The following is a 12,231-nucleotide window of genomic DNA, read 5'->3' as shown; positions in this document are numbered from 1 at the left end:
ACAGTGCAATCATTAAGTGTGGGGAGGTCGATACCGATCTCCATGGGTTATTATTTCCTTCTCAAACACTAATGTTTTATTTTCCTTGTTAGTTGTTGCATTTGCATGTTTGATTGCATATTTATTTGATTTTGTGCATATTTTACCACTTGGTTGAAATAATATTTTCTTTTTCAAAGAAACCTTTTAAGAGCATTTCACTATTTTGAATAAAATTTAATGTTACACTTCTTTGAAGAAATATTATACTGGAACATGGTTTAGAGCTCGAACACACAAAACCCGTGAGATTGTTGAGCCTATTTGAATTGGTTGCATTTTATCAACCAAAATTTTGTTTTAGTGTGTATTTTTCTCTCTAAAATTGTAATCTTTGTCTTGCTTAATTCTATATTTCCATTATTTGATGTATGCATGCACTTATATGATTGAGGCCTTTGTTTCACTGAGCTTACATACCCATATGGCCTTACCTTTCATTATCCTTTGCAAACCAATGTTGAGCCTATTATACCCCTTGTTCTTTACTTTAGCACATCATTAACTCTAAGCGAAAAACAATAAAGTCCTTAATTTGAATCCTTGGTTAGCTTAGACTAGTGAGAGTGCTTATGATTTAAGTGTGGAGAATTTGGCTTTGGAAACATTTGGTTTGAGAATTGAGTATGTTAGAATTTTCTGAAAATGTGAAAGAAATATTTAGGACATGTTCATGCATTCAATAAATTAATCATATGCATTGAAAAAAAAACAATAATATATAAATAAAAAAAATGAATGAGAAAAAGAAAAGAAAAAAGTGAAAAAGGAAAGAAAAAAAAAGAGCAAATAAGTGAAAGGGGACAAAATGCCCCAAAGTAAGTGGTGAATGCAATGCATATGAGTTGTACTTGAAATTAGAATGCATGAATATATGGAAAACATGGTTAATGGACAGTTAGCTTTTGTATTATGATTACATGGATTGTCTAAAGTTAGGTGGAAAGTTTAAGTTAATTAAGGATTCATATTTTAGTCCGCTTGGCCAAATACAATCCTACCTTGACCCTAACCCCATTACAACCCTTAAAAGACCTCTTGATATGTGTATATGTGCATTAAATTTTTGTTGATTGTTAGATGAAGAGCAAGCCTTAGAAAGCAAGGTTAGTAGAGAATTGAGAGAATCGAACGTTAAACACTTGAGTGATTAGAGTGTATACACTACCAGTGAGGGTTCGATGCTCAATTCCTTGTTCCCTGCTTTCATGAGCTATTTTCTTCTTGCAAGTCTATTTGTGCTTCATTTTCATGGTTTGAATTAATGAAAACCAGTTTATATTTCTTCTTGAAAGATTTGTTTACTTTTAACTAAGTAGGTAGAAACATTTTGCATGTAGTTGCATTCATATAGATAGGTTGCATTTCATACATTCTTACTTTCCTCTTCATTCCTTTATAGCTTCTCTTGAGCTTAGCATGAGGACATGCTATTGTTTAAGTGTGGGGAGGTTGATAAACCACTATTTTATGATTTATCTTGTGCTTAATTGAGTGGATTTTATCAACTCTTTACCCACTTATTCATACTATTTGCATGGTTTTACAATTCCTTCCCAGAATTTATGCTATGATTGAAAACATGCTTCTTTGATCTTATATTTGCTAATATTAATCCTCTCTTATTACCATTAGATGCCTTGATATGTGTGTTAAGTGCTTTCAGAGATAATAGGGCAAGAATGGCTCAGAGGATGGAAAGGAAGCATGCAAAAGTGGAAGGAATACAAGAAGTTGGAGAAATTGCTAAGCTGTCCAACCTGACCTCTTCGCAATCAAACGGCTATAACTTTAGCTACAGAGGTCTGAACGACGCGATTCTAGTTTTGTTGGAAAGCTAACGTCCGGGGCTTCGATTTGATATATAATATGCCAAAGTTGCTCTGATGCTAGGTGACGTGACCGCGTGATGCATGCGGCCGCGTCGCAGTGACGGAAATCAGCGTGTTTGAATTCTTCTCCAGCGAATTCTGGGCTGTTTCTGACCCAGTTTGCGGCCCAGAAAACACAGATTAGAGGCTATAAAGTGGGGGAATGTATTCATACATAGCAGGCTCATATAATTCACTTCTCATGATTTAGATTAGTTTTGAGAGAGGTTCTCTCCTCTCTCTCTTAGGATTTAGGACTTCTCTTAGTTTTAGAAGTGACTCTCAATCCCATGTTCTTTATTTTTATTTAATTTATGAACTTTTCCATGTTATGATTTGAATATTTTGTTTAATATTATTTGAGGTATTTCAGTTATTATTGCTTTCTTTAATTTATGTTATTGTTGCTTTACATCTGAAGGCATTTTTATTCCAGCAAATTTACTTTTTCCCTTTTGGTCTTGGTTGAGAAATCAGTAACTCACGAATTATCCAACTCGATAGCATAATTGATAATTGTTATCCTTGCTAATTGAATTGATCTTCAATAATCCCAATATTTTCTTAGGAAATAAATAGGATTCGAAGATCAAACTAATTAGTCCCTTGACTTTCATTGTTTTTGATAAGGATAACTAAGTCTGGACTTCCAATTTCTCATACATTGCCAAAAGTTTATTTTACAGTTATTTATTTATTTTAATTGCCATTTAAATATATCTGTGCTCATTGCCCAAGCTCCAAATCCCCAATTTACAAAACTCATAACCAATAATAAGAATACACCTCCCTGCAATTCCTTGAGAAGACGACCCGAGGTTTGAATACTCGGTTAACAATTTTTAAAGGAGTTTGTTACTTGTGACAACCAAAACGTTTGCACGAAGAGATTTTTGTTGGTTTAGAGACTATATCTACAACGCGACTGTTTTTATGACATTCTTTACTAGCAAAAATGCTAACGTCAGCGGTTTCTATAGATATATATGAAACAATATTTTTGTGTCTTTATGTTTGAAAGAATGCAATTACGTAAATTTAAAGGGCAAACAATTTATTTATATAAATTACCCCAAATATATAGTAGCTAAATTTTTGCCACATATTTTATTTTATTTGAATGCAAAATAAATATAATTAACAATAAAAAAGTTAATCTAATGATTATTCTAATAAAAATTATTCAATTTTATATTATTATAACAATATCATTTATTTTTTTTAATTAATAAACCCTTTCGGTCTTTTTATTTTGGTCAAGTCATTTAACTATATTTGTGCCTAATAACTTCATTCACGTCAAATTACAAATATTTGTCTAATTTTCATTACTAGTCCATCATGTTTTTGGGCCTGTATCCCAATAGGTCATTAGCTCACAGCCATTCGGAGACGACTACCACCATGCAGCTGGTTTACTACAGCAATTTTTCAGTTGTCCGCAAAATCACACCATATGAATTGTCCTTTATATACTGTCATTTCATGGACATTAACGACATTATACACCTAGTAACACGACAAAATCGAACCGTACCTAGCACATTGCTATGCCAATAAAGTGGCTAACAAATGTGAAAATTTTTCTATAGATTAAAACATAAAAGCATTCTAATACAAAAATAAAAAGAAAACCCTTAAAAATTATTCGATATTTTCCCTAAGAATTATATAAATACACTTTAATAAGGTGTACATAAGAAATCATAAAAAAGAAACCATCTAAGGAACCGTACACAAATTTCATGTAATAATGACATAACCTTCCTCGTATAACATCAATTTAGTAGTGACATCATGGTATCCTTCATGTGACATTATTGTACGTATCAGTCAAATGAAATCTTCTCAGTATTAACACCTTAATTAACATGTAGTGTCCATCTAGGAAATTATGAGTCTAGGACACCTTAATTTACTACATGCACACTACCAGATTATTATTTTTTATTTTTTTTATTTTCTTATATATTGCCAAGAATTGTAATAAATTAAAGTGGTAGTTAATCTGGTCCAATATGTTGGTCTAAATTAACATCGAGATTGGAAAATTGTAGCGCACATTAAACTGTACATATTAATTTTATTAGTTTACTACTTTAGAAGTTTAATTACGGTTCAATTAAAATAATTAAATGTACAAGATGTCTCTAGTACGGATTGAGGAATGGATCAGGAACTTGCGAGTTTAGGCGGATGCCGGATCGCTTGACTGGAGCAATGGGGTGAGGTACCTGCAAAGACACTCCGTCGCTCAAGTCAGAATAGATCTGAGAGGTGTAAGGTGTGTGGAATGAATGAATACCTGTAGGGACTTGGGTCCTCTATTTATAGGTGATGGGAGTTATCTTATCTTATCTTGTTTGGTCAAGATAGGGAAGACGTTTGAATTCGAAAGTTGGTTAGGAGTTCCAGAGGGCCGGTTTCGGGCCTTTCTAGAGGAGAGAGGCGGGTTGGACCCGGGAAGCCGGGTTCGGGTTTAACCTCGGGTCTGGGATCCGTGGGCCGGATCCGTAACAGTTGCCCCCACAGCGGGAGAGCGAGCAAGGTCGGTCTGTCGCTGGGAGGTGTGATTTTGACCGCGGGCTAGGTCTATAGTTTTTTTCTCGGGCGTTCGTTTGGTTCTTTGGGGGGGGGAGATCGGTGTCTCGGTTTCGGCTTTGATGATCGTGCTGGAGGTTCGTTTGGCCGTTTTGGTCTGACGTGACTCTTCCGAGTCCACTGCGTCCGTTGCATTCTTCGAGGCATGCTTTTATTGGTTTCTTTTTTCTAGGAGGCATTTAATGTGAGGGGACGTTTTCCCCTTTTTTGCCCCTACGCGCCTTTTGTTGCTTAGGGCTATTTGTGTCTTTGGCTGCCCCTTTTTGAAAACCGTTTTTGGTTTTCCTCTTTACTTCCCTCGTTCACTTCATTTCACTTTCGCTCTCTCTTCTGAAGGAAACTATTCTTTTCCTGTGTGGCGTTTTTGGTGTTGTTTCGGGGTGGAGCTTCTGTTTCTCAGCTTTTTCTTAGGCTTTTTCTGCGTTGTCAGGTTGGTTTTTCTCTGTTCTTCCTTGTTTTTCATTCTTGTGATGTTCATTGTTCTGTATTTGCCATGCATTGTTCTGCCGTTTCCTTTTTTATGTTACGTTTTGTGTTATGGGTGGTGGTATTTGTGTCTTGAAGGGGCTGAGCACCGCCGTGTTGGTAGTTATGGTAGGTTTTTTCTCTTGCTTCTGCTTAGGGTTAGTAGGCTGACGGTGGTGCTCCTCCCTATTTTAGGTATGTACCGGCGGAGGAGTGAGGGTGTGGGTGCCCCGATAGCCCCTTCTAGGGTCGTCCCCGCTCGCAACACTTGGGTGACTAGCGATGTGTGGGGCTTTCTGTCACGGATGACGGAGGATGATCTTCAAAGGCTCCGTGACCAGGGGGCGATTTGTGGTGGTGGTGATGAGGAGAGGCAGTATGAGCTCGTCCTCCCGGATGTCGACGAGCGCGTTTGTTTCTTGAATCTCCATTCGCCCACTGTGCCGGACTGGATGTGGGTTTACGAGTCGATGTTCACTCGGCTCGGCGTGCAACTCCCTTTTTCACCGTTTGTTCAGGATTTGCTGAGTCGGTGTTCCGTGGCACTGTCTCAGCTTCACCCGAATAGTTGGGCCGCCGTGCGGTCTTTCGAGTTGGTGTGCCGGTATCTTGATCTTCCGATTTCTGTTCCTGTTTTCCTCTTCCTTTTCTTATGCACTCTTCCGACTAAGAAGGGGTATATGTCATTCCGTGCTCAACCTCATCACTGTATTTTTGGGTTGTTTGAGGATTCCTTTCTCGGTTTCAAGAGGGAGTACTTTAAGGTGCGCCCTGTCCAGGGGCATCATCCGTTTTGGCTGACGCCGGAGGGCGAGCGCTGGATTCTGACATACTGGAACTTCCGTGCCGGCCCGTCATTTTTGACTAAGGTCACCTATGATGGTTTATCCCGGGAGGATAAGGACGTTGCCAGCATCTTGTGGCATTTGTTTGGCGAGCGTCCGTTAAATCCTCGAGATGTCATGGGGGATCCCGAGGCTTGTCGGACGTATATCGGTGTGTGGCTGTCTCTTTCTTGGTTTTTATGTTTTGTTCTCCCGATTTTGTAACTTTATTTTTCTTTGGTTCCTTTCAGTTGAGATGGCTGCTGGTTTGACCTCTCTGGCAAGGCTGAAGGCAGCGATGGGTCAGAAGGAGGGCTCGTCGTCTCCTGCTACCCCTGTCTCTAATCCCGCTGTGGATTCTCAGGCTGTTTCTCAGGAGGTGGTTTCGTCGGGGGTGAGGGCTGATGCTTGGGCGTCGCCTGGTCCCGTGAACTCGCCTGAGGTCGTCGTGGTTACGGCTGCCGAGGCTTCTCGAAAGAGAAAGAGGCCTGAGGAACCTAGCAGCGAGATTTTTGAGGTGGTTTCATAGATCAACACTTGATGCCTGGCACAGAGCTGTTTTTTGATGATTGTAATGTTTCATTCCAAGCTAAGTTGGTGTATCGTGCCCTCCTCCGATCTGCAGTTGTTGTTTGGAAGGCTGAGCCCGTGATGGCTCAGGTCGGTTTGTTGGACAAAAAACTCCGTCATTCGCAAGCCGAGGTGGCTAAGTTGAAGGAGCAGCTGGAGGCTGCCGAGGTTGCGAGGGAGAAGGCAGTGAAGTCTTCCGAGGAGGCTGGGGCGGAGATCTTCCGTCTTTCCGAGGTAGAGACTTCACTTCTCTCTCAACTGAGCGCGGAGTGGCAACGGGCTTCCGACGCGGGTTCTCAAGCTGCGGTGTTTCTTAGCGAGCTGGAAGTTTTGAAGGCTGAAGTTGCTGCCCTGAAGAAGGAGAAAATAGAGTTGTTGGCTGATGCTAAGGGTGCAATTGCTGCTACCGAGGAGACGATGAAGGCTCAGGCCTTGGTTTTGGCTCCGGGTGTGGACGTGTATGTGATGGGGGCTTTCAAGACCGTCCGTGATGGCCGAATCGTCGACCTTGAGTAGCTTTTATATCTTGTATTTTGAATTTTCTTTGAACTTTGGTTTTTGCTTTGGGTAATTGGCTGGCCGTGGGCCGTGTAACCGTGAACTCGTAGTTTTAAACTTCGTTTAATGGTTTTTGGGCCGTTTGGGCCTCTTTTTGTATTCCGTTCTAAAATATTCCTTGTTTGGGGTGAGCGGACCGTCTTGGGGTCGGTTTTACATGGATATCCGTATTTCGGGGCCTGGGGGGTGATCGGTCCCCCAGTGGTGGCTGTGTTTTTGTTCCGTCTTTGGGACACTTTGATAAGGAATAGTCTTTAATGGAATTTTATTGATGGTTGGGCCTCATTAAAACCCTCCGTTTATGGCGGGAAAGAGTACCCGGGGTTAATATTTAAAACATAAAAATAGGACAATTTGCTGTACCGAAGACTAAGGTAAATAAAATAAAGCAGGAAACAATTAGGGAAAATACAAAGTTAAGGGATGACCTAGGGGGGTCAGCCTAAGTGTGGTATCGTCGCAAGTTGGCGGCATTCCATGTCCTTGGGACTTCGTCGACGTTTAGCCGTTCGAGTTTGTATGCTCCCTTTCCGATTACCGCCTTGATTCTGTATGGTCCTTCCCAGTTGCGGGTGAGTTTTCCTTCACCCGGGGTTGGAGCTCCGATGTCGTTTCGTCGTAGGACGAGGTCGTCGGGTACGAATTCTCTTCGGACGACGCCGTGATTGTACCTTAGACTAATTCTTTGTTTTAGGGCTAGTTCCCTGATGTGGGCGATGCTTCTTACCTCATTGGTGAGGTCCCGCTCTGCTTCTTCGTCATGACCCTCGACCGTTCTCCTTGGGCTAGGGTCTCCTATCACTACCAGGATAACGGCTTCCACGCCGTATGTTAGTCGAAAAGGGGTTTCCCCGGTGGCCGTTTGGGGGGTTGTTCAATATGACCATAAGACTGATCCGAGTTCGTCGGCCCACAGCCCCTTGGCTCCGTCGAGTCATTTCTTTAGTCCTTTGACAATTATTTTATTTGCGAATTCCACTTGCCCATTTATTTGGGGGTGCTCTACCGAGCTGAAACGGTGGGATACATGCAAACCACCTAGAAATTCTCTGAATTTCCTATCGGCGAAATTGGTTCCGTTATCCGAGATGACGCTCTCAGGGATCCCGAACCGAGTTATAATCTATCGCCAAATGAATTTTCGGCATTGGGTCGCCGTGATGGAGGCCAGGGGTTCGGCTTCGATCCATTTAGTGTAATAGTCTATGGCGACGATGAGATACCGGAGTTGACCGGGTGCCGTAGGGAAGGGCCTAACGAGGTTGATCCCCCAGGTGCCAAACGGACGCTCTGCCAATATGATGCTGAGCTGGTGTGGGGCGGCCTGGTGGATATTGGCGTGCCTTTGGCATTTATCGCAGTTTTTCACCAACTACATGGAGTCCCGGATAACCGTGGGCCAGAAGTAACCTGCCCTGATGATTCTTTGGGCTAGGGTTTTACCTCCGATGTGGTGGCCGCAACAACCTTCATGGATTTCGCGGAGTATGTACTCCGTGTTCCCGGGCTCGACGCATTTGAGCAGGGGTTGCGAGAATCCGCGTTTGTATAGGTGTCCTGCGACAACTGTGTAGTTGGCAGCTTCCCCTTTTTATCCGTTTTCCCTCTTTGGGGTCTTCTGGTAGTGTTCCGTCGAGGAGGTATTGCAGGATAGGGTAGGTCCATGATCCTTGGCTTGAGAGTGTCAGATAAGCGTTAGTCATTGTCGATATGGACGGTGACTTGACGACTTCCTGAATTAGTGATTTGTTGCCGTGTCCTGGTTTGGTACTGGCTAGTTTGGAAAGTAGGTCTGCCCTGTCATTTCGTTCCCTAGGGACGTGTTGTATGGTAACGTGTTCAAATCCTTCTTTCAGTTCGTTTACCTTGGCGAGGTATTATTGGAGTAGGGGGTCTCGCGTCTGGTAGTCTCTGTTAATTTGAGAACTGACTACCTGTGAGTCGGTACTCACTTCCAGGACCTTTGCTCCGACTTCCTTGGCTAGGGCTAGGCCTGCTAGTAGGGCCTCATATTCTGCCTGGTTGTTTGAAACTGGGAACTCGTATCGTACTGATTGTTCGATCGTGACCCCGTTTTGACATTCGAGTATGACTCCGGCGCCTCCATAGGTGACGTTTGATGAGCCGTCGACTTGTAGTTTCCATGATTCGGGGGTGGAATTTCCCGGGCTCATCTCGGCGATGAAATCGGCCATGGCTTGTGCTTTGATCGCATTTCGGGGTTCGAACTTGATCTAGAATTGGGATAGTTCGATGGACCACGCAAGCATTCTTCCTGCTAGGTCGGGTTTTTGTAGCACCTGTTTGACCGCTTGGTCGGTTCGCACCGTGACAGGGTGGGCCTGGAGGTATTGTCGCAGGTGCTGGGAGGCTGTGAGGAGTGCGAAAGCTAACTTTTCTAGGCGCGAGTAGCGGATTTCTGCATCTTGCAAGACTTTGCTTATAAAGTATACGGATTTTTGTTCTTTCTTCTCGTTTTCGTGGATGAGTGCTGCTGCGAGTGCTTCTTCCGTTATGGAGAGGTATAAGTAGAGTGTCTCCCCTGTTTGGGGTTTGGCGAGGACTGGTGGTTCCGCTAGGACTCTTTTAAAATGTTGGAATGCTTCTTCACATTCTGTCTCCCATTTGAAGGGGGCTCCTTTCTTCATCAGTTTGAAGAAAGGGATTGCTTTTTGAGCCGATGCTTCGAGAAAGCGTGATAGCGCCGTCAGTCGGCCGGTGAGCTTTTGGATGTCGTTAAGGTTTTTTGGGCTCATCATCTCAAGGATGGCGCGACATTTCTCCGGGTTAGCTTCAACTTCGCGTTGAGTGATCATAAAGCTGAGAAACTTCCCTGCCTCCATCCCGAAGGCACATTTTGCCGGGTTGAGTCGCATTTGGTTCTTTCGTAGGGTGTTCGTTATGACCTTGAGGTCGCTGATGATTTGTTCGCCGGATTCGGTCTTGGCGAGCATGTCGTCTATGTAAACTTCTAGTTTGCTTCCGGATAGGTTTTGGAATATCTTGTTGACAAGTCTTTGGTAGGTGGCTCCGGCGTTTTTCAGGCCGAAGGGCATCACTGTGTAGCAGTACGTACCGTCTGGGGTGATGAACGCTGTTTTTTCTTCGTCAGAACGGTGCATCGAAATCTGGTTGTAGCCGGAGTATGCGTCCATGAAGCTGAGGTATCGATGGACGGATGCGGCATTTACTAATCCGTCGATGTTTGGTAGGGGAAAGGCGTCTTTTGGATAGGCTTTGTTGAGGTCCGTGTAATCGATGCACATTCGCCACTTCCCGTTAGATTTCTTTACTAGCACGACATTGGCTAGCCAGGTCGTGTAGGGGAGTTCCCTGATGAAGTTGGCTTCGAGTAGGGCTTTAACTTGCCTTCTGACCTCGGCGGCTCGGTCTGATGACATTTTTCGTCTCCTTTGTGCTACTGGTTTGGCTTTGGGGTCCACGACCAGCCAGTGGGACATTAGGTCGGGATTTATGCCCGGCATGTCGGCTGGTGTAAATGCGAACAAGTCTCTATTTTGTTTCAGAAATTGGGAAAGGTCTTCTTTAAGGTCGTATGGGAGGTTCCTGTTAATGAAGGTGTATTCCTCTTTGGTTGGCCCTATTTGTAATTTTTCCATGTTTCCTTCTGGCTCTGGCCTGGGTTGGTCGTCTTGCCGAGCGTCCAGGTCGGCTAGGAATATTCCGGCCGCATCCCGGGATTTTTTTCGTAGGGCTAGGCTGGTGTTGTCGCACTCTACTGTGACCTCCCAGTCTCCGTGGATAGTACCGATGGAGCCGTCTTCGGCTCTAAACTTCATGAGGAGGTACTTGGTAAAAATGACGGCGGAGAAGTCATTGATTGTTTTTCTTCCGAGAATCACGTTGTAGGCGGTGAAGTCTTTTAAGATTACGAATTCGGATAGGATTGTCTTCTTCTGGTTACCTGTCCCTATGGTGATGGGGAGGGTGATTGAGCCGTCCGGTTTAAGAAAGTTGTCCCCGAGTCCCGTGACACCGTTGCAGTGTGTTTGGAGGTTGTTGTTGTGGAGCCCGAGTTTGTCGAAGGCTCCTCGGAAGAGGATGTTTAAGTCTGCACCGGTGTCCACCAGTATCCTTTGTACTAGTCCTGTTCTGATCCTTGCCGAGATGATGAAAGGGGCGTCTTCAGCCGAGGTGCCATGCTGGCAGTCCTTAGGTAGGAAGGTTATCGTATTGTCGGCCATGGTGGTTGGAGTTTGGTTTCTGACGGCCATCACTTTGAGATCTTTTTTCAGTGTTGATTTTGACTTGCCTGATACGTCTTTGCCTGTGATAATGTTTACTATGATGGTTGGGTCTTCCTCTGGGCTCTCCCTAGGGGGTTGTTTTTGGGTTCTTGGGTTGCGCCCTTCTCTTTCTGGCGACCTATCTCTCTCCGTATATTTTGGTTCTCTGATGATTTTGGCGAACTCTGGGAGCTTGCTGTCTCGTATGGCTTGTTCGAGGGCGTCTTTCAGGTTGAAATAGTCTTGTGTTCTGTGCCCGTAACCTCGGTGGTAGTCACAGTAAAGGGTTTTGTTGCCTCCCGTTATTTTCTCGAGTTGTCGGGCTTTCGGTATGATGCCTCGATATGCTATTTGGTGGTATATCTCGGGAATTGGTGCTGTCATGGGTGTGTAATTAGAGAATTTGCCAATTCTTGGTGGTCGGATTGTGTTTGTCAGTTTGCGGTGGTCCCTTTGATTTTCTCTGGGTGGTGGGTTATGTCGTGGTGCCGAGTTGCCGTGTTGGGCGTGGTTGTGTTGCCGCTTGTTGGCAGCGACGACCTGGCTGACCTCTTCGTTATTTATGTAATATTTGGCGATGTTTTGGATCTCGTGCATGGTCCACACGAGTTTGGTGGTGAGGTGTTTGCTGAATCCGTGAGCCCGTCGACCGTTAGGCATTCGTCGTTGAAGCGGTCGAGGTATTTTCTTGTGGATTCGTCCTGTTTTTGTGTGACCCCTAGCAAGCTGATAGGGTGTTTAGCTTTAGTGATTCTGGTCATGAACTGGGCCATGAACTTTCGTGTGATGTCGTGGAAACTAGCTATGGATCCGTTTGGGAGGGCGTTGAACCATTTGATTGCTGGCCCAGCTAGGGTCACTGGGAAGGCCCTGCATCGGACTGCGTCGGCCGCTCCTTCTAGGTTCATCCTGCCTTCGAAGGCCGTTAGATGTTCTTGGGGATCTTTAGTTCCGTCGCACTTCATGTCAGTGGGTTTGTCGAAACCTTTGGGGAGTTTTGCTTTCAAGATCCTTTCCGTGAAAGGTGTCGCTCCCATTATCGTGTGGTCGTTTCTT

At 44.1% G+C, this 12,231-nt stretch overlaps 1 protein-coding gene across 1 annotated transcript; it reads right to left on the bottom strand.

Moving 5' to 3' along the window:
- Positions 1 to 9,162: 9,162 nt before the first annotated feature.
- Positions 9,163 to 11,559, bottom strand: LOC140179256 (uncharacterized). The gene is made up of 2 exons (XM_072217936.1): positions 10,193 to 11,559; positions 9,163 to 10,087 (listed from the first exon to the last, which is right to left on the bottom strand). Exons 1-2 carry the CDS (start codon positions 11,557 to 11,559, stop codon positions 9,163 to 9,165), a joined length of 2,292 nt encoding a protein of 763 aa, XP_072074037.1.
- Positions 11,560 to 12,231: the final 672 nt, after the last annotated feature.

This window comes from Arachis hypogaea, chromosome 15 (genome assembly GCF_003086295.3).
Source record: "Arachis hypogaea cultivar Tifrunner chromosome 15, arahy.Tifrunner.gnm2.J5K5, whole genome shotgun sequence".
NCBI classification, from domain to species: Eukaryota; Viridiplantae; Streptophyta; class Magnoliopsida; order Fabales; family Fabaceae; genus Arachis; species Arachis hypogaea.
Note: the sequence above shows the minus strand (reverse complement) of the source record. Positions and strands in the feature narration are given on the sequence as shown.

What these genes read in the sequence shown, in the direction of transcription:
- LOC140179256 (XM_072217936.1), bottom strand. Translation starts at nt 11,559, where the DNA reads ATGACAGCACCAATTCCCGAGATATACCACCAAATAGCATATCGAGGC. An exon ending in TCTAACGGGAAGTGGCGAAT is followed by an intron (nt 10,088 to 10,192) that starts GTGCATCGATTA and finishes TCGATACCTCAG; the next exon opens with CTTCATGGACGCATACTCCG.